Below are 19615 nucleotides of genomic sequence, written 5' to 3'. Positions count from 1 at the left end.
TTCTCATTACTCAGCAGCGCGGATGCCAACGCAGGCCACTAGTACTCGTTCAGCACAGCTCTGGCACAGCAGACAGGACCCGCCTGCGTCACTAGAGCTACAGACCAGCTCTACCCAAGTCAGAGTTGACTGGGCCCGAAGGTCACCAGTTCCGCTAATGCCAAGACGAAAGGCTGCAGACGCCGCTGCTTCGGCAGTTCTGTTCCGCCAACCTGGAGTTACCAAGACCCAGCCAGCGAGCAAGAGCCGAGGTACAGGCTTTGCAGCTACTCCTTCGCCTCCCCTTCTGCTCGCTGGGCGCGCGGTTAAGACGCGCTGCGCTGCGCTTCGCCTAATGAGCGGCCGTGAGCTTGGGAGCTCTCTGGAAACTCACTTTTGGAGCACGGCGGAAATGGGAACTGAACGCTAACGGCAAACTAACGCTTCTGAGCGTGCTGTAACGAGCGGCGGCCCAGAGGCCCGGGGGCAGGGGGGGAAGAGGGAGGGGAGGAGCGGAGCGGGTCGGGCCGGGCGCCATGTCGCCAAGACCCAGCAGCGACCGGAAGTGGAGGCAGCGGGACGGAAGCGGCGCTCCTCGCAGCGCTTACCATAGAGCTGGAGCGGGCGGGGCGGGTTCCACCGCTACCTTTGGCATTTCCGGTTCGATGTGCGTCACTTCCGGGCGGCTCTGAGATGCCGGTAAGAACTGCGTGGGGGAGGGGAGGGGGCGCGGGCCAACCCCTTCCCCCCCCCCCCCCCAACGAGCCGTCAACCCCCCCCCCATCCTCATGGGACCCCGGGGCCGAGCAGGCGGCAGAGCGGGACCCCGGGGCGGCCCCGCGGCTGGGGAGGGGTTGTCCCGTCCCGTCCCGCAGGGCAGCGCACTGTGGAACCGTCCCGCGGGGGGGAGGGGGGGGCGGCGCACCTGCCCCGTGGGGGAGGGGCGCCCCCTCCCCAGGGCCGCCGCCCCCCGCGGAGCCTCGGCCCCTCCGAGGGGGCCGGCCTGCCTGCCCCCCCCCCGCGTCTGCGCCCCACTCCGACCGTGGATTTTCATTTTTCCTCGTTGCCTAACAGAGAAGTTTCACGTATATCGGTATCGCGGGCGTGTCCGTGGGGTAACTTTTAAAGAGCGGCCGTGGGAAGGGTACCGACCTGCGTACGCTCGTTGGGAGACTCCTGGGGAGAAACGGGGCGTTCGCCCTGACCTGTGGGGAAAGCAGAGGTTTCTTCGTGGCAGGCTGTACGCAGGTGGGCGTTTCTCCTTCGTCTGGGCAATCCTGCTGTCCTGCAGGTTGGGGATTCAGCCTCCTTGTCTCTCGTGCGTTCTGTGTGGTTTGCAGTTGATCCCCTAACACTTCCCAGGACAAACAACTTAACTGACAATTACATATTCCAAAGGGAATGTGGAAACTAGTCTTTGAAAATGAATTTCACAGTATTAGAATGTTATTCTTTTGCCTCAGTGATAATAGGAAGGAACGAACATGGATAAGTGAGAGTTTTCCCTGCTCTTCAAGGTTTATTTTAAGCTTATTTGCAGCGCTCACTGACTTTTTTTGCTCAGTTTTCTTGGTTCCTGTTGCTTTATATCTCTTTTTTGTTTGTTTGTTTTAGGTTAAATTGAATACTTGTCCAACACAGCTTCTTGCAGGAAGACTGCCACACTGTTTTGCATTTAGGAAAACTGAGAATAAGCAGAGAGTAGTGTTCTCTCTGAATTCAAAAATTTGTGCCTTGCCGAGGACAGCTGCAGGAATCAGAAACTTGAATCAATGTTATCGGATGAGTTAGAATCCAAACCTGAGGTGAGCAATTATGAATAGGGCTTGGTTCACAGAGAAGTTTATTTTCAACACTTAGGAAATGGTAAACTCAATGAACTTTTTCTGCTTAGATACTAATTCTCAGAATGTTTTAAGTGACATCTTCCAATGCTCTGTTTTGATTTGATTGGTAGAAGATTAAAGATCATTGCAATTCCCTCTCCCCCCCCCTTTGAGTTTCAGCAAATACTTCTGCCTACTCTCAGGTTACATTATCTTTTTTTCTACTATTATAATGTTATATCTGTTAAAAGAATAAAATAAATTACTGTATTGACTACTTCTTTCCCTCAAACAATATTGACATTACTTGTTTTAGGGGAGTTTGGATTATTCTAGTTACCTCAGCCAGTTCTGATTTTTAAAGCACTCATGCTTCTATTGACAAGTTGCCAGAAGTGATGGACTGTAACAGCCAGGGGACTCTGGTTGCTCGTGTATTTGAATGCACATGTGAAGGCTCGTGGTGCGTACCCAGCTAGGCACAAGTACATTAACACAAACAGGAGTATGGCACTTCTGGAAGTAAAAACAAACTGCATTCGCGTAAAACATGAACAAAAAGCTATACTCCTACTTACCCATCAATGAAGGCTTTAAGTTTATGGAAAATATGCATATCCTCAGTCACTTAGCTCACGTGGACACATTTTGGCAGTTCTCTCCAGTGTCCGTGAGGTCTGAAGTCCTTACAGTATCTGTGCCCAGGACCAGATCTTTAATCCAGTCTCTGGCCAGGATCCTGGGTCTTTCCAGACTGTGGCTTCCTCCTGTTCACAGGCTAGTCTGACAAGAAATTTGCTAACATAATGCTCATTCATGGAGCTTGGAAAGTAGTTCGGAATAGGGTTTAAGACTGCTGTGATCAGACACCAAAGTGTCCCAATGAGCCTGATAATGTGTGACTGGCCTCTTCATCTCTCCCCTCTCTATTTTCTATGGTTGTTCCCTCAACTGTCTCTCCCTTTCCTTTGATCCTTCCCCTGAACATCTCATAAACTTCTGCACATTTCTACAATCACTATTGCATCCAAAAGTAAGTTTGTTCTTTCCTGTGAGATCAATTCTGGTAACTCAGGATGATTTTTTTTTCTTGTCAGAGACGAAGTTTCTGGTTGAACCTCTTCCACATGGCACATTGATCAGGGCTTCCAGAGTTCTGTTCTCTGTTGCCTGTTATCTGCAGTTTGTTAAAACAGACACAACAATCCATTTTGTTACATTCAATATGCAGCTGTATCTGCATGTTTAATTCATTACTTCTCCCAGTTCTTGCCTTTGTCCTTTAGGCTGAATAGCCACTACCAAACTGTCCTTAATTTCTGCCCACTTAAAAGTGCTGCTCTCCTGGCTTTTATAGTTTTCAGTCTTACCTCTTCAGAGGGCTGCAGTCCTGGAGCAGAGGACTTAAGATTGCTGTGAGGTACCTTTTAGGGAAATTTGCAGGTCTAAATAGACTTGTTTTTGTCAAGTCTTCTGTTTCTTTTTCAGTCCATATGCAACATAGAAGATATCTTAAACAGGTGTTCTAAAGAGAATGATTGTTGTGCTGGTAACTCTCGACAGCTCGGGTGATTTAGTGATGTATTTTTTTCTTAATGGAGCAGCCAAAATCCATCCAGTCACACTATTCAGAAAGAGCAGCTGCAAGTTGGTAGTTTCTTTGTAGAAACTACTGTGTATAATCTTGGTTTGGGCTGTGAAGAGTTCCTTTTCTTCTCTTGTGGCTGATACCTCACAGTTATTGTTGAATTTTTTTGTAGTTCTGAATGGCAAGGTAGAGCACTTTGTTTCAGAAATAATCATGGAAATCTACCCACCCACAGACTGATTACCAGTGGCTAGGACAGTGAGAACATGTTTTCCTCAAATATGAGCTGTAAGTGGGCCTTTTTTTTCCCTGACTTGTTGAGTAAAGTATTTGTCCTGTTTTCCCATAGCATGGTTGCATTTCCTTCCCAGCAAACCCACAACAGTAAGCAGTCACTCTTCAGGAACAGGTCTCGTGTGAAAGCAGGTTGCAGGGAGCATCCTTTCCCATTGAGGAATACAGTTTAGAACGGAACATCTATCTTGCTTAAGACCATTTGGTGCTAGGATTCATTTGCGCTGTGACTGACCCAGTCCCATACAGATTCTCTTTCTAGCTTTGATTGTGAAAGTTGACTGTTAAGTCATGTCATTTTCTGCTTCTTTGACCTGAAACTGGAAGGTACCTTCTTGCATCTTTCCCAAATAGCAGTTCAAGTTATCTCTGAAAGATAAGCCACGGCAACATAATATTCATAGTCACCAGTGCTCTTTGATATCCTCTATCATGTGTGAAAGGGGTTCATTAAAAGCTAACTGTATGTGTACAAGTAGCATGCTAGGTTGTATTATTTGAGGCACTATGGATGGACTGTGTAAGTTTCATTGCTACTGTAACTGTTTTTATCCCTAAAGTAGCCACCAATGTATGCCTAAGTGTTTAGTACTTGAAGAGAGGTGAATTCTCCATTGATTGCGAGTCACAAAGCTGCTTGGAGACAGTTTGTATGGGCAGGTGTTTCTGCTTTTTCTTCTGGTTTCTCTGCCTCCAAAGCTGTCTTGCCTGCATTCTGCAGGAGCTGATAAGATTTGCATTTTGCATGTTTTAAAGCTTTAGGGTGATTTGTTACAAATAATTCCAGCCATGCTCGCTGCACAAATGCACCATAGCGTGCTTTCTGCCAGGACAGCTCCAGTACAATTAATCAAGCAAACTACAGCTCTGGTCAATAAATTGAATACGGCTGTTGAAAGGGAGATGGAGGAAGGTGTTTTAACCTTCCAGCCTTTCCTTTCTCTCCCTATCAGCACTTTATAGAGGGAGACTCTCCAAAGGGTGTTTGGGAGGAGGGCGTCCCAGTTCCCAGCTGATAATCCTCCTGCCACCCACACACTTCTGTGCCAACCCTCTCTTGCCGCTGATCTAGTAAACATTACTTTGATCTCTATTCTGCAGTGGTTCACTAGTTAAATTTAGAACAGTTCTAGTATCAGTTAAGAACATGGTCATTGCTGCTCTGAGTCTGGCGTGGCTCTCCAGATAGCAGGTAGGAAGATTAATCTGGACACTTAGCACTGGGCCAACCTTTGCCCCTACCCCCAACACAGAAAGATTAGAGGTGTCTGCTACTTCTTGGGCTCTGAATCATCTGATGGGCGTGGGCTGGTCTGTGGTGAGATACAAGCTTTAACCTGAGCCATCCCATATGCCCGTATTTTCATTTGTTCTTCTAAGGTGTATTTTTTAAAATATCTGTAGGAGAGGTTTCCAGTTCTTTAAAGAGATTTTTGTTTTTTTCCTTTCTCTCAGGTCAGGGACGTTATCAGAGCCTACTTGGTAATGTGAGCAAACTGTACCACCTGCAGTGTTACACCAAAACCATAGACCTTGGGGGTCATTTCTTGTTGGTGGCTGACATCTCAACCATCTTTTGTTGACTGTGAGGGCTAACAATTACTTGCTTAGTAACAAGAGCCAAGGACTATTTTATGTTTTTAGTAGCTATACCATTTACATTATTACAGCATTTCCAGGGTTAAGTAGTGTTTCAGTAGAAGGAGTTTAAGGCATATTGAAGAAGGTGGTATGGCAGAACCCCAAAAGTCAAATTGCTCATAGGAACACGGAGCTGAAATTTTGCTCATTTTGTTCCTCCCCGGGGTTCATAGATTCTCTCTGTACAACTCCCATGTGGCTTGTAAAGTTTGAATCTCTAAGTTGAGTATGTCCTTTTGCAATTCATCAATATCGGATTTTTTTTTAATAGAGATTGGCTATAAAGTAAAGCCAACTTAAAACTCATTGCTTTTGTGGTTTGTTACTATTCTGTCCGTTCAGTTCCCTAACTGTTCTTCTTCAGGTGCCCCCAAGATGTCCTAAGGATTTAGTTACAAATTCTAACACTTTGGGCATGTTTGCAGAAGGTTCAGCCCCCTCCTTGCACATGGATTTTATACCTGCCATCTTGGGAATACTTACTGCCTCTTTGGATCCTGTTTGTGATGCCAGATATTATGTGGTTGTCCAATCTGATGGGCTGCAGAATCCAGGAGACGCCTCCTCTGCTAGTCTTCTTGATAAGAGACCACTGGACTGTTCCCAGGCCCAGCCAGGAGCAATGCTGAGCCTGAATTGCAGAGATGCTCCCATGCAGGCCCAGCCAGTACAGACATGGCTGCCCATAAACATTAACACAGGCAGGAGGACAGTACCTTCACAGGCACCCACATAAAACGTGAAAGACCACAGATGGCCTAAGCCCATTCTACTCTCTAGGTAATCGGGCTTGAAGTTCACCAGCATATCACGCGTGCCCTCACTCACCTCACATGCATACTTACGTTCATGGATCTCTCCGGTTTCCACCCTGCGCCTTCCAGTGTCCGTGCCTAGGCCTTGGGCTTTTTAATCCAGTCTCTGGCCAGAATCTTGGCTCTTTCCAAACTGTGGTTTCTAGTCCAAGCTGAAGTTCGCTAACTGAACACAGTTATTCAGAAACTATTTAGGAACAGCGTTTAGTAAGATGACGAGATGGACTGCAGCGCCCAGGCACAGCAGCATGCTGACCAGCAACTTGCTAACACGTGGTCAGCCCCTTTTATCCCCCTCTTCCTGTTTTCCATGGTTGTTCCGCCCCTAACTACCTTGATCCCTCCCTTTCTCCTGCCTTTAACCCTTCCCCTAAACATCCCATAAGTTTTTCACACTCCCATCTTAAGACTACCCGTAATAAGTTTTACCAGGTCCCACAATTTCCCTCCGTCGCGTTATGACTTTGCTCTTTCCTATGAGACCCTTCTAGTAACTGGCGATACGTTTTCTAATCGTCTCCGAAGTTCCTGGTTGAATCTCTTAAAGGTTGCGCTCTGCGGTCCCTGTAAGGCCCACGCATCCGTGCCCCAGGAGTTCTGGTCTTTGTTGCTCTCTTACCAGCAGTTCATTAGAGTTTGTGTATCTATGTTTAATTTATTACCTTTATTACCTCTCATGCTTCTTGTCGTTGTCTTTTACACTGGATAGCCGATTGTCTAGTGTCCTAACAATTTATTTTTTTGCTAAACCAGTTGCAAAAGCAAATTAGAAGGAACTTAAACCAGTGTACGGTTTTTGTAATGATTTTTCTTCCAGTGTCTACAGTTGCTGTAGTTGTCACACAGGTATTAAATGATTTTAAACATGAAGAGAGGTTTCTGAAAATACTTAGCTATTGAGATGCAACTGTCACATGAAAAGTTGTATTTTCATATAATTATTTAGTGTAGAGATGAGAGTATATTTGGTGATTTGGTTTGATTTAATTTATGAGAAGGATTTTTTTTAATTATATTTTTTTAATAGTGAGGGAGATGCATGTCCTTTTATTTGCTACTGCTTCTTTTACCCCTGCTGAGTCTCTATATAGCTTGATATTAATTTACAAGGAAAGTAAAAAGGCTTCCTTTCTTTTCAGGGATCCTTTTGTGGTTGCTACCTTTTGTTTTTCCCTCCTGGTTTAGTTTTGCTGTGTATTAGTGGAGGGTTTGAAGCAAAAGCTTTCCTGTTGTAGGTCAAAGTTTTGTTTAAAGCATTATGTATAAAAATAGAAGATAAAAGAATCCATTAAAATGTATATTACATGGCTGAGCAGGTAGCAGTAAGGATCACAGACAGTATTTAGATGAAATATAATTCAGTAATTTAGAGTCATTTTGCTGCACACATTTGTTAGTCCCATTTCTCTTTCTTTTTGTGGCTTTCCTTTGTTACTCCTCTCTCCCTTCTTTTTCTTCTCCTGACACATTTTAAATTAGAACGCAAGTCTTTGGGGAGAGACTGTCCCTTATTGCCTATGTGGTTTTTGAGAACATCACTCAGGGCCATTAAGGCCTGCTGGTGTGCTCAGGACCCTGAGCACAGTATCTCCTAGAGGCAGATGTGTTTGAGGAAGCATCAGTATTTCCGGTGTTTTCATGACAGGAAATGGGCACAAGAAATTAGAACCCAAAATATGAAGTGCCCTCTTGTTTTCTTCAGTTTCTTCGACTAAATGCACCTGGTCCTGATGTAGCAAAGGTTCAAAATGCTGATATTCGCTATAGAAATTATTTGGAATTGGTTGCTCAGCAGTTTTAAAAGTTAATCTCCGAGGCAGTCACAGCATCCACATATGAAATAATGATTAGTGACTGCTTTTCTTTTTTAATGGTCTTGTGATTTAATTCAACAGATTAGACCATTTGTCTTTTTCCCCTCAGTCCCTTTTGACAGTGATGAACCTTCTCATTGCACAGAGAATGCTGCCTGGGCTCTCTGAGAATAGATATTAAAAATGTGTCAAAATCAGGGTGATAGCTTTTGAATGCCTATCTTGTACAATTTTCTTTTTAAGTGCCAAAGATGAAGAAATTTCAATGCATACAGTTGTTTGCTAGACAGCCTAGAATGCAGGATCTTTTTATGCAGGGTTTTACTAGAGATAAGGAGCGGTGATTTAAGGGTTGGTTTGGGTGCATTGTTATTTTTTAATATTTCTTTTATCCATGCTCTTCAAAGTATTTTGAGAATGTGAGTATAAGGGTAAGTCTGTTTGGCAGAGCTTATAAGCCGAATGAAGAGGGGTTTGAGAGGCATATTTTTCTGAAACATGGAATCTCCATCTAGATCTGTCAGAAATTACCTTTTCTAGTTCTCCAGAGTTTCAATTCCATACAGGAGAGGGATTTGAGACTATGTATATGTATATGAAAAAAAAGGCTTGTGGAGTAGACAGAAGAAATACTTCAGTAATTTCATTATAAAAGTTGGGATGTGTATCTCCTAATTACCAGCATAATGTTAAATCAGCACGGTGTTAAATCAGACTATTTTAATAGGGACTGTTGTGGCACTGGTAACAGGAAGGGGAAAAAAAAGTGTTTTTTGTGTCCATGCTTTGGAGGTGAAGCTAAAAACTCTTATTTTGGAGTGGTTCCAGAGGCTTAGAGCGGCCCAGGATCACATCCGTCACTGTAGCAAAAGCTTGAACTTCGAGATGTTGTGGGGGGAGAGAATGGGTAAACAAAGTACATGCTTTGCTGTGCTGAACCTGGCCTCGTATGTTTAGACTTTGAGGGGGCTGAAAAAGCACTCCTATGCTTGTAGTTTTTCCAAATTTTAGGTTACTTTTTGGTATTTCAAGATTTCTAGGAGTTAGCCAGAAGTACTTTTTACGTTGGCATTGCTGACTGAGGCTAAGGATAGCTGAGTCTGTTAAACTGAATGACCTGGGCATTTCTCACCTCCTGGGTCCGTGGAGATGAGGACTCTGCCCTGCTTCTGTTCCCAGGTCCAGCAAGTATTGCGGTTTAGCGCAGTTTTCAGCTGGGCGCACACAGGCTGTGCAGATGGGGCTCAGGACGGACACAGTAACACGGGACGGTAGTCGCTTTTCCCACGAATACGAACAGCACAAATAGGCTGATCCTGCTTCTGAGAATTGGTGCTTAGAGGAAACCTTCTTTCGTGGTTTCTCCAATATTTGGCCTCAGGCTGCTCATCCAGCTTGTCACCTTGTAGGCTTGAGATTTGCTAGTGCTTCAGGCAGACTACAGGCACAATCACGCAGGAAATGGCTTGGAATAGCATTTAACAAGAATTCCAAACAGTCTCCCAAATCTCTTGTTCAGTCCCAAATTGCTCCCCGGGGAATGCATCCCAGAATAAACCCTGTATCCCTTTATGCAGTAATGCCCCTTAGTTTGCATAGCATCCTGGAAAGGTTCTTCTGCTGGATCCTCTCAGCGGGTGGGTTTCACACCAGGGACAATGGCTTCAGTTGTGCCCCCTTGATGGTTTTAGGAGTAGCTGATCTGTGTGGATTAGGCTGTCTCCCTTCCCAGCTTGTCAGCCCATCTTCTTCCTCTGATCATTATCTGCCTATTTTTGAATAGCCACTAGTCTTTCTCTACCTTTTTTTATTTAAAAGGCTGACTTCCCCCCCCCCCTCCGGTAAAGTGTTGAAAGACAGTAATTAAACAAAATACCTGAGTCAAAGGCTGAGCATGGAGAACATTTACTTGGAAGCTTAGAGCATAGTAAAGCATCAAGCAAATAAACCAGGAATTAAAAGGAAAATATGAGGTAGCTTATGTAGGTTTCAGTGTAGTCTGCAATGATCGAGAGTTAATTTGTATGTTAAAGAAATAACAATTTTATAAGTATTTCACAGATGACAAATGCAAGTGGTATATTCTTGGTCATTGATAAAAGTTAAAAAGCTTGCATTTACTTTTGAGTGTATTAGATTACATTCTTTGTCTCTTACAAGACAGTACGAGCTAATGGAGTGGGTTTAGTGCCTTTTTCAAATGACTTATGCTACTCTTGAACTGATCTTCAGTATCTCCTTTCAGCTGCTGGTTCAGTTTGTTCAGAATACTTCTATTCCACTGGGGCAAGGGCTGGTGGAATCGGAACCAAAAGACATCACCTGTCTTTCTCTCCTTCCTGTTACCGAGACCTCAGAATGCAACAGACTGATGTTGCCAGGTAAGATCTATGGAGCAGATTTTTGTGGGTGTGTCATTTATACAGCTGTCCTTAATGCAGCACTGTGGCACGTGTCTTCCCTGCCTCTTGCTGATAAGGCATTCCAGTGATGGAGGAAAGAGTTCAGAAGGATGGCTGAAACTTTTCTCATTTAATGATGAAGTTTGGTTAGATAGAAAAATCCTTCCTCCTCCTAGCTCTCTCATGTTTTAATTGTTTTTACTAGAAAAATAACTTCATAAGTATCTTTTAGTCATTGTATACTTTTTATTTTCTCTGATTTTACTTTCTTCACTAGATGATGAAAGAGATCTCACTTCTCCAAGTCACTCTAATTCTTCCAAAGATGTTTCTTCATCTGCTGTCTTGAGAAGCCTCCAGGTAAATGTGGGCCCTGATGGAGAGGAAACGAGGGCACAGAATGTACAGAAACCATCTGAGCTTCTGCCAACTTCAGAGACTTCCAGTTTATTGCAAGACCTCCAGCCTAGTGACAGCACTTCGTTTATTCTTCTCAACCTAACAAGAGCAGGTAATTCTCCTTCTGTTTGTTATCTGGCTGGATGTGTCTCAGACAGCAGAATGCAGGAGATACAAGTACATCTCTGTCTCTGCTGCTTATGAAGAGAAGAGATCACAAAATTTGCTGGGCATTATTGAATCTGTCAGGAGCATTTAACTATCAGCAGCTTCCTACAATACAAAGGTCAGTGAATACTTTTTTAGTGCAGATGCTGCATTTGTACCATGAACAGTAACCTCTGGGAAGCAGAAAAAATTACCCTGTATTGTACTGCCCTCCTGTTTCATGAAGCTGCCTCTCTCTTTTTGTTTTGTTTGGGTTTTTTTTGTTTGTTTGTTTGTTTTTAGGGCTGGGGTCTCCAGCTGAACACCTGGTGTTTGTTCAAGATGAAGCAGAAGATTCTGGGAATGACTTTCTCTCTCATGATAGCACAGACAGCAGTACCCCATGGTTCCTTCGAGTGCAAGAATTGGCCCATGACAGTTTAATTGCTGCCACTCGGGCACAGCTCGCTAAGAATGCCAAAGCAAGCAATAACGGTAGGAAATCTCCTGATTTTGTCTCAAAAGTTGAATATTCTGTACAAGATCCCTAGTTTCAGCTGTAGTTGCTTGTTTGTTTGTAGAATAGCCAATGAATTATATAAAGTTGTGAAGTCAGTTCAGTAGTTTGAGTTTAGGGAAGTTCGTTAATTTAATATCTGAGCTGATTCTTTCTTTCTCTCCCTCTTGCTTATAACCTATTATAATGTGTCCTGAAGTCATCAGTGACAGAGAATCATGCAGAACAACTACTTAATTTTTCTATAATATATGTAGGCTCCTGAATTTTTTTCAGGGAGCAAGCTGTGGTAGAAGCAGCAGTTCTCTTGCAGTCCTGTTCCCTGTATACGTAAAGAGTATCTTTAACTGCAACTCTTATCCAGCTGCAGCTCTTTGTATTTCAACTTGTATTTTCAGTTTCAAGTCTCTATTTTTAATGCATATTATATTTCATACTTTTTTCTTCTTAGCTCCACTAGGTTTGGAGATCAGCTTTCTAGGATATACTTATTTGGACTTAGTCACGTGCTTTAGGAATTATTATTTCAGTAAAGAATTGCAATCAAATGCGGTATCTCTTTTTTAGCTAAGAGCTTTCAAAATATAGTTATCCTGACTGATATTTAAGACTGGATGATTGATATTGATACACTATTTTTCTATTTTCTGATGAATTGGCTTTATATTGTTCCTGTGATAATACTCAGTTTATGGGAGTAAGGGAATAGTTTATGGGCCTGGAAAAGTTTGTGAATGGGTCTGATCCCTCTTATGGCCTAGATAGCAGGATATAGGGCATGGTAAACTATTAGTAAGCAGGAGCCTCTCTGCCTTACAGACATATGTCATATATGATGCTGGTTTTATCTATTAAATTTGATAAATTATAGTAATCTGTCTCCTTTTAGATTTTGGTGGGCTTTTTCTTCCAGGTGAAAATGTTCATCTTTGCTCAGGAGATGGGCAGCCAAAAGACTCTAGCCCCATTCCTCATTTATCTCGTGTGGAAAGGAAGCTGAAATGCACAGTTGAAGGCTGTGATCGGACGTTTGTGTGGCCAGCTCACTTCAAATATCATCTAAAAACACACCGGTGAGCAGAAAGAGCTGTATGTTGTCGTGAGTTTGCAAAAGCATGCTGTGTATGTGGGATAGTATTGGTTTACAACGTCAGCAAGTTGTGAAAACCTGGTGTTACTCTTGGAAATTGTAAGGCTGTTGCTTTCTTTCATTCAGTTATGTTGAAACACCTTGCCCAAATTTAGATTATTTCTGCAGGTCCTTGTTAATACTGGATTTAGAACATTTATATTTTTACAAGTGCTCAGTAAAGATAATTAACTACCACCATGTACATTCATTACTTCCGTAGTACAATGAACATTAGAAGTTGTGGGATGGTGTCATATTTTTATATATCTTTGAACAAATCTGCTTGTTCTAATAAAGGACCATAATCTCTTCTACCTGAAAAATCGTTCATCTTTCAGGTAAATTGTAGACAGCTTGCTGCTCTCTTCAAATGAGCATTTATTGAAAAGTGTGAGGAACTCCAAGCGATGTGAACCCATCACCTTGCCCTGAGGCAGGGCTATCAAAAACTGTGTGTACTGTATGTACATTAACAATCATTTTTGAATCTCCAGTGACTGAAATTCCACAAGCTTCCTATATAATCTATTGCAGTGCTTTACTAAATCTCTCTGGATAGGGAATTGGCCATGTAATAGGATGAAAAGGTTTGACATATCTGAATGATTTCTTCCAGTGGAGTACCCGGACTCTGGCTTTATGGTAGTTCCCTAGGACTGATTTAGGCCCCTCACTTCAACTGAGTCACCTCATTTTTGGATATAATTCATAATATACTTTGCCTTTTTATTTAATCAAAAACAAGAAATGGGTCGTTCATGAAAAAGTATGTTGCAGTAGCAGCTTATGAAACAGCTGTGTTGTTGCTTTCCAGGAATGATCGCTCCTTCACCTGCCCAGCAGAAGGCTGTGGAAAAAGTTTCTATGTCTTGCAGAGGCTGAAGGTGCACATGAGAACTCACAATGGTGAAAAACCGTTTGTGTGCACGGAGCTGGGCTGTGGGAAACAGTTCACAACAGCTGGAAATCTGAAGAACCACCTACGAATTCACACTGGTGTGTTTTAGACCTCATGTATTTGTGGTCCGCAGAGATGGGGTTTTTACTGAGGAAAAAACACTCCAGCCTTCAGCCTCAAACTTTGTGAATATTATGCTCGTATATCTCTGACCTTCGTTAGTGTCTGTTTCCTATCAATTCACACTGCTCTATGAGTGAAATCAAACAACTGCTTCCCCTCTTACTATTCCGTATAATTTCATACAGGTTTCACCCTTCAGATACTGTATGATGATGTTGTGATCCTACTCTTACATGCATGCTCTGAATATTTCCTTCCCTTCCCTGCCCCGGTTGTTTGATTTGAGGGAGTGTTTTGTTTTTGGGGAGAAACTAGATTGTTCCCAAGGGAATAGTCAGTGAACACCACTGTTGTAAGTATTTTCAAATGAAAGCTATTTTTAAGTTCCCGAGAAGCACAGTAGCTTAGATATTTTTTTCCAATGTAGAGTCTTGAACTCACAGTCATAGCTGGGCTGACATCTGGCTGAATCTTGACTACCTTATGTTACTTATGCTGCTTGTAGAATGACTACATTTGAAAGTTTAGGGAAGTGAGGAATACAGTGGAATGAGTATCAAAAAATATAGCAGCAAAGTCTAATAGAAAAAGGCAATGGTTAGAATAAAGTATTTTGACACGCAAACTGCTCTGTGCTAATGTTGGTCAGGGATGTTGCCATATGCTGGAGCCTATGTACCCTAACTCATGCTCAGCTTTTTATATTAAATAAAACAAGAACCTTTATTCCATAGTGCTGTATTTTATATGTGGTTTGTTTATGCTGTCTTCTCTGCAGAATTTGATCCTGCCTTATCAGTACTTACGGAAGTTGGTATATCGGCCAAAGCCTTGAGAACTGCATTAAGTCTTTTAGGTGTTTTTATCCCAAAATCCAGAAAGGTATTTGAGAGAGGCATACAAGTTCCAGCTGAAATAATCAGAAATTTAATAGTCAGCAAAGTTGACAATGAACATTCCTGTGTTTTTTTGTTTGTTTGGTTGGTTGGTTGGTTGGTTTTTTTAAAAGCCTCAGAGTTATCATTACCACTGAAATAAAAGTCCAGTTCAGGCCTCCCAGAATATTATTAGAGATACCCTGGTGGCCCAGGAAAGTAGCATTGCATTACAGTTGTTTAAGATTTCCAAATAACCTGCACAACTAGGCGAGCACAAGGCATCCCTAGTAAAACAAAATCTCAGATTATGTGGGCTGCTAACACCTATGTATGTTTTCTGCCTTATTTAGCACTACCATATGCTATGTACTTTGTAGATTATATATGGAATGAGGTTGCTATTTAAATAAGTTGAAGTTTAGCTAGAGAACACATGGTTTGTGGGCAGATGTTGGGATGTAGTTAAAAATTATATATGCCAATAGTAAATTTTTGCATGTGTGGTAGCAACAGCCATATTTTATACTCGGCTTTCTTTTGCACTTAAAGCTCCCAGCCACAGCATGGGTGAAGCTGGCAGGCCCAGCTGATACATGCCCAATCCTCCATGGTAGAATGTGTTCTGCAGTCAACGGAGTTGTTTCTGAGTTGAGAACTTGTTTCTGTTGGAGCAGAAGATTACTTCAAAAGAACTGTATATCTGGCAGACACAATAGAAATAGCTAAAACATCTTGCTTAATCTCCTATGGAATATATCCAGCAGGACTTGCTGTAACTCTGCTATAGTAGTCCAGCTAAAGACTTGAAATCATACTGTTAAACATGGTGTATTGAGTTCTTTAGTGTGATGTTGCAGGCAACAGTTAGCTTCAGTTTTATTTCAGGCTTTATTAAAAGGGGATTTAGAGCAGGTTAATAATATCACATTGCATTGGTGTGGTCATCTACCGATTTATTATCATTTAGTCAAATACCAAAATAGCTGTGGAGATTCATGTAAGTCACAAGTTTCTGCCTACGAAAATAAATTGTGCCTTGAATTACTGTTCCTCCACAGATGCATATAAATGACTGATACCTCTCTTGCAGGTTTCTGTGGTGGTCAGCCTGTTCAGAAATCAGGTGTACAATCTGAAATGAAGGGAAATATAGTTAACGGGATTTTGGACCCTTAGAGGCAGAAAGGGAACAGAGTCCTGGGAGTGTGTGAAGCAGAGAGCTGTTTGATAAGAGCTACATGTAAATGACATACTGTGTTCCAGGTACTTTTGTATTACTCCCTTGGTATTTATGTACCAGGAGAATTTGTTTAGAAATAGAGGACCCTGGCCTGCCTTTCTGTGAATGATGACCTTTCCGAAAGAATTTTCATTATTCCCTCTTGAAAGCTGATGAAGAGAATGCTTTAAAAGCCTTAGGAAGAGCATGTGTCGTTTTTGTTGAACTTCAGTGCATGTAAGGCCAAAAGGAAGAACTGAGTAGAGAACTTCAGACTCTTCTCAGGCACTTGGATCCCAAGTTAAGATCCAAAAGTCTATAAGATTTTTTTTTCCCTTGTAGGAGAGAAACCATTTCTGTGTGAGGCACAGGGATGTGGTCGCTCCTTTGCTGAATACTCCAGCCTTCGGAAACATTTGGTTGTCCATTCAGGTAGGAGCCTTCATATGACATGCTAAGACCTAGCTGAGAAAAGATCTTTACCACAGGATTTTGATTTGACTTTTTCTTGAAAAAGTCCCCTGTTTTCTACAGAACTTTTGGTCCTATTGTTTCACCACTTGCTCTATGGTTCCTGCAGCCTGTAATTTTTAATCTTTGCTGGTCTTTCTGTAGCCTTTTTCCTTGAACATCATTCTACATCTCATGATTCTAGATTCCAATTACAACAAATATTTATTTATTAAATGAAGAGTGTTTCTAAAATGTCAGGAAGTTGTATATCTATTTCATAGCTACCATTTTTTTATTTAAAAGACAGAATCTAACACATCTTTACTCTCAGTCATTCCATTTGAAATCTTTCATGAGTGAGTTTCTGCCACAGGCAGGGATTTTTTTTATATAGATATATAGTACATATTTGTAATTGGACAAAACATTAGATGGGAATTTCATGAGTGCAAAATCTGTTCCAAAGGTGCTGCCTTCCGTTCTGATTGAGCTATCTTAAATGTCATCAGCACGTCATAAGTGTGCCTTGCTTGGGAAAGGGAAAAACTTGCTTGCATTGCAACTTTTGGGACTACCTCAGATCTCTGTGCTTTTTCTTCCCTGTCTCCTTGGCTTCTGCACCGTAAGCTTGCACTTATCAACCAACAAAATACCGTGTTGTACTGGGAAAATGACAGACTGCTCTGTAAAATGAGAAGCCCTTCACAATGACAACTCACAGTCCAGTCTACACTTAGTAACATAAACCAAATGCTTTAGTTTTTGTGTGTGATAGGAGGAGATGGCTCCCCTCTGCTTGCTTGCTTTTAGTCAGTTTATATTCCCGGTGTGAGACCTCAAATCTTTCCATGTTCCTGAGTAAGAGATTCCAAGTAGCTCATTCTCTTTCATAAATCAGATTTGAAGACTTTGTTACTCTTCAGCCCTGAGTTTTCCAACACTCAGCAATGTTGGTATCTGAAACTCTTCTGTTCTGGAAGTTTACTTCTCTCTGGGAAGCAGGAATAGTTCTCACCTGAATTTGCACTGATAATTTGCACCAATAGTGTCAATGGCCATTTCAAAACTGCCTTACTTTATTATTGGCTCCTTTGTTGATGAGATCTTTATTGCCAATTTGGTAATTCTTAGAAAATTTTTTTCCTCTTTTTCTCCAAGGAGTGAAGCCCCATCAGTGCCAAATCTGTGGGAAGACATTTTCCCAGAGCGGTAGCAGAAATGTGCATATGAGGAAACACCACTCCCGAATCGGAACAGCTGGCAGCAGAGAGCGAGAACAGCCAGGTAAGGAGAGGAAGGTATTCTCTATGGGGAAGGAACTGGTGGATGGTCGGGAAGAAGGGAAGACGTCTGTCCTGAGAATAAGAGAGTAGAAGCTGAATACATTTTTTGTCTTGGAGATGAGGATGGATTACTATCAGGGAGAGATCTCCCCTTGTCTAAGGTAGAAAACAAAGGTATTTTTCTGTATTATGGTCAAGGGCAGATAGGTTTATTGTTTTCAAAATTAACTTGTATCTGATGTCTTTTTTTACATGGAATTTGTGCCCTTCATAATACTTTCTTGTTGTAACAAGCCTGGTTTTTATGCTATATGAATTATTTAAAGAGAAGGGCAAGCCTGCATCAAATCCTGCCATATTAAGGCTCAAACTAATCAATATAGGAGTTGCCACTCGCTGGAGTGCCAGATGCCCTAAGACTAGGCACTGATAAAGTAGGTGCTTAGGGAAGAAGTGTATGTGACTTGGAGGGGAAAAGGTAAGGAATTGTAGTAGATGATGCAGTATCATTTCATCACAAGAATTTTGTTTTATCCTGTTTTCACAATAGAATCACTGATGGGGAGCAGTTTGCTGGAAGAATCTACAGTGCATAGTAAGAATCTCATCTCCATGAACTCTCAGCCTAGCCTCGGGGTTGAGTCTCTGCACTTGCCAGATACTGAGTCTATTATTGGAGTGGAGGAGGGTGAGACCAGCTGCTCTTTTTTCCGCCCTCTTATATGTGGTGACTGAAATGGGATTGATCATTCCTCCTAGAGGCTCACCGTGTTGCAGTGGGATGAGTGAACATTGCTTTTACTGTGCACAGCGGGGGTGGGTAAATGAAGAATGAATCATAAAACTGGAGTTGGAGCAGACCTACTGGACCAAGTTTCTCTCTTGCAGAGCTTCAGAGGTGAAGTCTGCTGCTTAGGTGTCATTTAGCCCATGTTGTGGAACGCCATTTCAAAACTGTTACTGCAGTCCATTCTCTTAAAGCCTAAAGCGTTTGCATTGCTGGGGCACATAGGAGCTCCAGTTAAGGACCAGGACCTCGTTGTGTACCAACACTGAGTATCTTGAGTAACAGGCCTTCCATCCTTTATCTTCAGAGACTATATTCTAATACATCTCACTGTCAGAAGCTGATTTAATATCTGAAATAAATGTACTACTCAATATCATTTAATTACATTTGCTGTGTTCTTTTTCTGCTTTCTTCAGTCACTTTTCCCAAAAATTTGTTTGGTGTATCAGTTTCTTTAAATTGGTCTACTTGTAGACATTTTGAATTTTTCTGAACTTGAAGGCTTTCTTCAGAATTAGCATTATTAAGAATGCAAAGTTTTGCTAGGATACTGTGCATCTATAATGGCTCTTATGTAAAGAGGATGCTCTGAGTTTACACTGATCCCCAGCTGAACGTAAAGGTGCTGTTGTTGATAAAGGTATTGCAATTTGGAGGTTCTATCACCTCCTATAGAGCTTCCTTTGGTAGCTCTATCACCTGCCTGTGAGTCTGGACCTGATGTGGTTTTGCCACCATCTCATCACTTGATCAGCCCCTTAACCGGGAGATGTCCCAGTGAGATGTCCCCTTTACTAGAGTTATTTTTATAGGTCAGCTGAACAGGCTGTAATTCTTTCAACTAAAAATAACAAAATATTTCAATGTGATACTAAATTTGAGAACAAAAGTGGAAAATCTTTATTTCCATACAATTTTCTGAAATATATTAAGAGAATAAAAATAAGAAATGTAATCCTACTTTCAGAACAACACTTTGTTTAGCCAGATGATAGCAAGTTTCAGTGACTTAGTTTAATGCTTTTACTGTCCTCAGATTTCAGCAATTTCAATTCAGGGACCAACATCAAGACTTAGGTTTACTTGTCACTGTATTTATGCAGGACACTATTTGTTAAAAGCATATAACATACTATCATATATTAATTTAAAGTTCAAGCCTTTATTTCTCCTTTTTTAAGTCTTTTTATACTTCACACACTTGGAAATCTCTCTTTTTAATATTGTCAAGTATTATTACAGAAATTTGAAATCAGTTTTAGGTGAGAGCTTGCAGTTTGTAGATGCTGATTTAAAGTCCAAAATGGCACAGTTTTTGAGAGGAGAAAAATGAGAAGATCAGCCTCTGGGTTGAAACTAATTTATTGTGACATCAACAGCCCATGATGGTCTGTTAGAGTTTGCTGCTAAGGATCAT

At 41.8% G+C, this 19615-nt stretch overlaps 1 protein-coding gene across 3 annotated transcripts; it reads left to right on the top strand.

The window, feature by feature from the left end:
• The first annotated feature begins 204 nt into the window (after positions 1–204).
• ZNF410 (zinc finger protein 410) lies at positions 205–18574 on the top strand. 3 transcript variants are annotated; one of them, XM_062577334.1, is made up of 10 exons: positions 205–251; positions 1594–1784; positions 10203–10338; positions 10637–10870; positions 11209–11400; positions 12336–12495; positions 13369–13550; positions 16015–16104; positions 17284–17409; positions 17959–18574. In XM_062577334.1, the coding sequence occupies exons 2-10, from the start codon at positions 1752–1754 to the stop codon at positions 18141–18143; spliced, it is 1338 nt and encodes a 445-aa protein (XP_062433318.1). In that variant the 5' UTR covers positions 205–251; positions 1594–1751; the 3' UTR covers positions 18144–18574. The 3 variants fall into 3 exon arrangements, with proteins under 3 accessions (XP_062433318.1, XP_062433319.1, XP_062433317.1); XM_062577335.1 differs by lacking the exon at positions 205–251 and adding an exon at positions 653–678; XM_062577333.1 differs by lacking the exon at positions 205–251 and adding an exon at positions 1060–1227.
• Positions 18575–19615: the final 1041 nt, after the last annotated feature.

This window comes from Rhea pennata, chromosome 5, assembly GCF_028389875.1.
Source record: "Rhea pennata isolate bPtePen1 chromosome 5, bPtePen1.pri, whole genome shotgun sequence".
NCBI lineage: Eukaryota > Metazoa > Chordata > Aves > Rheiformes > Rheidae > Rhea > Rhea pennata.
The sequence above is the reverse complement of the archived record's forward strand: the minus strand, read 5'-3'. Positions and strand labels throughout refer to the sequence as shown.

Excerpts from the sequence above, each read along its gene's own strand:
- ZNF410 (XM_062577334.1), top strand. The coding sequence starts at position 1,752 with ATGTTATCGGATGAGTTAGAATCCAAACCTGAG. Across the intron at positions 10,871-11,208 it reads TCTCAACCTAACAAGAGCAG|GGCTGGGGTCTCCAGCTGAA; the intron begins GTAATTCTCCTT and ends GTTTGTTTTTAG. Across the intron at positions 17,410-17,958 it reads CAGAGAGCGAGAACAGCCAG|AATCACTGATGGGGAGCAGT; the intron begins GTAAGGAGAGGA and ends TTTTCACAATAG.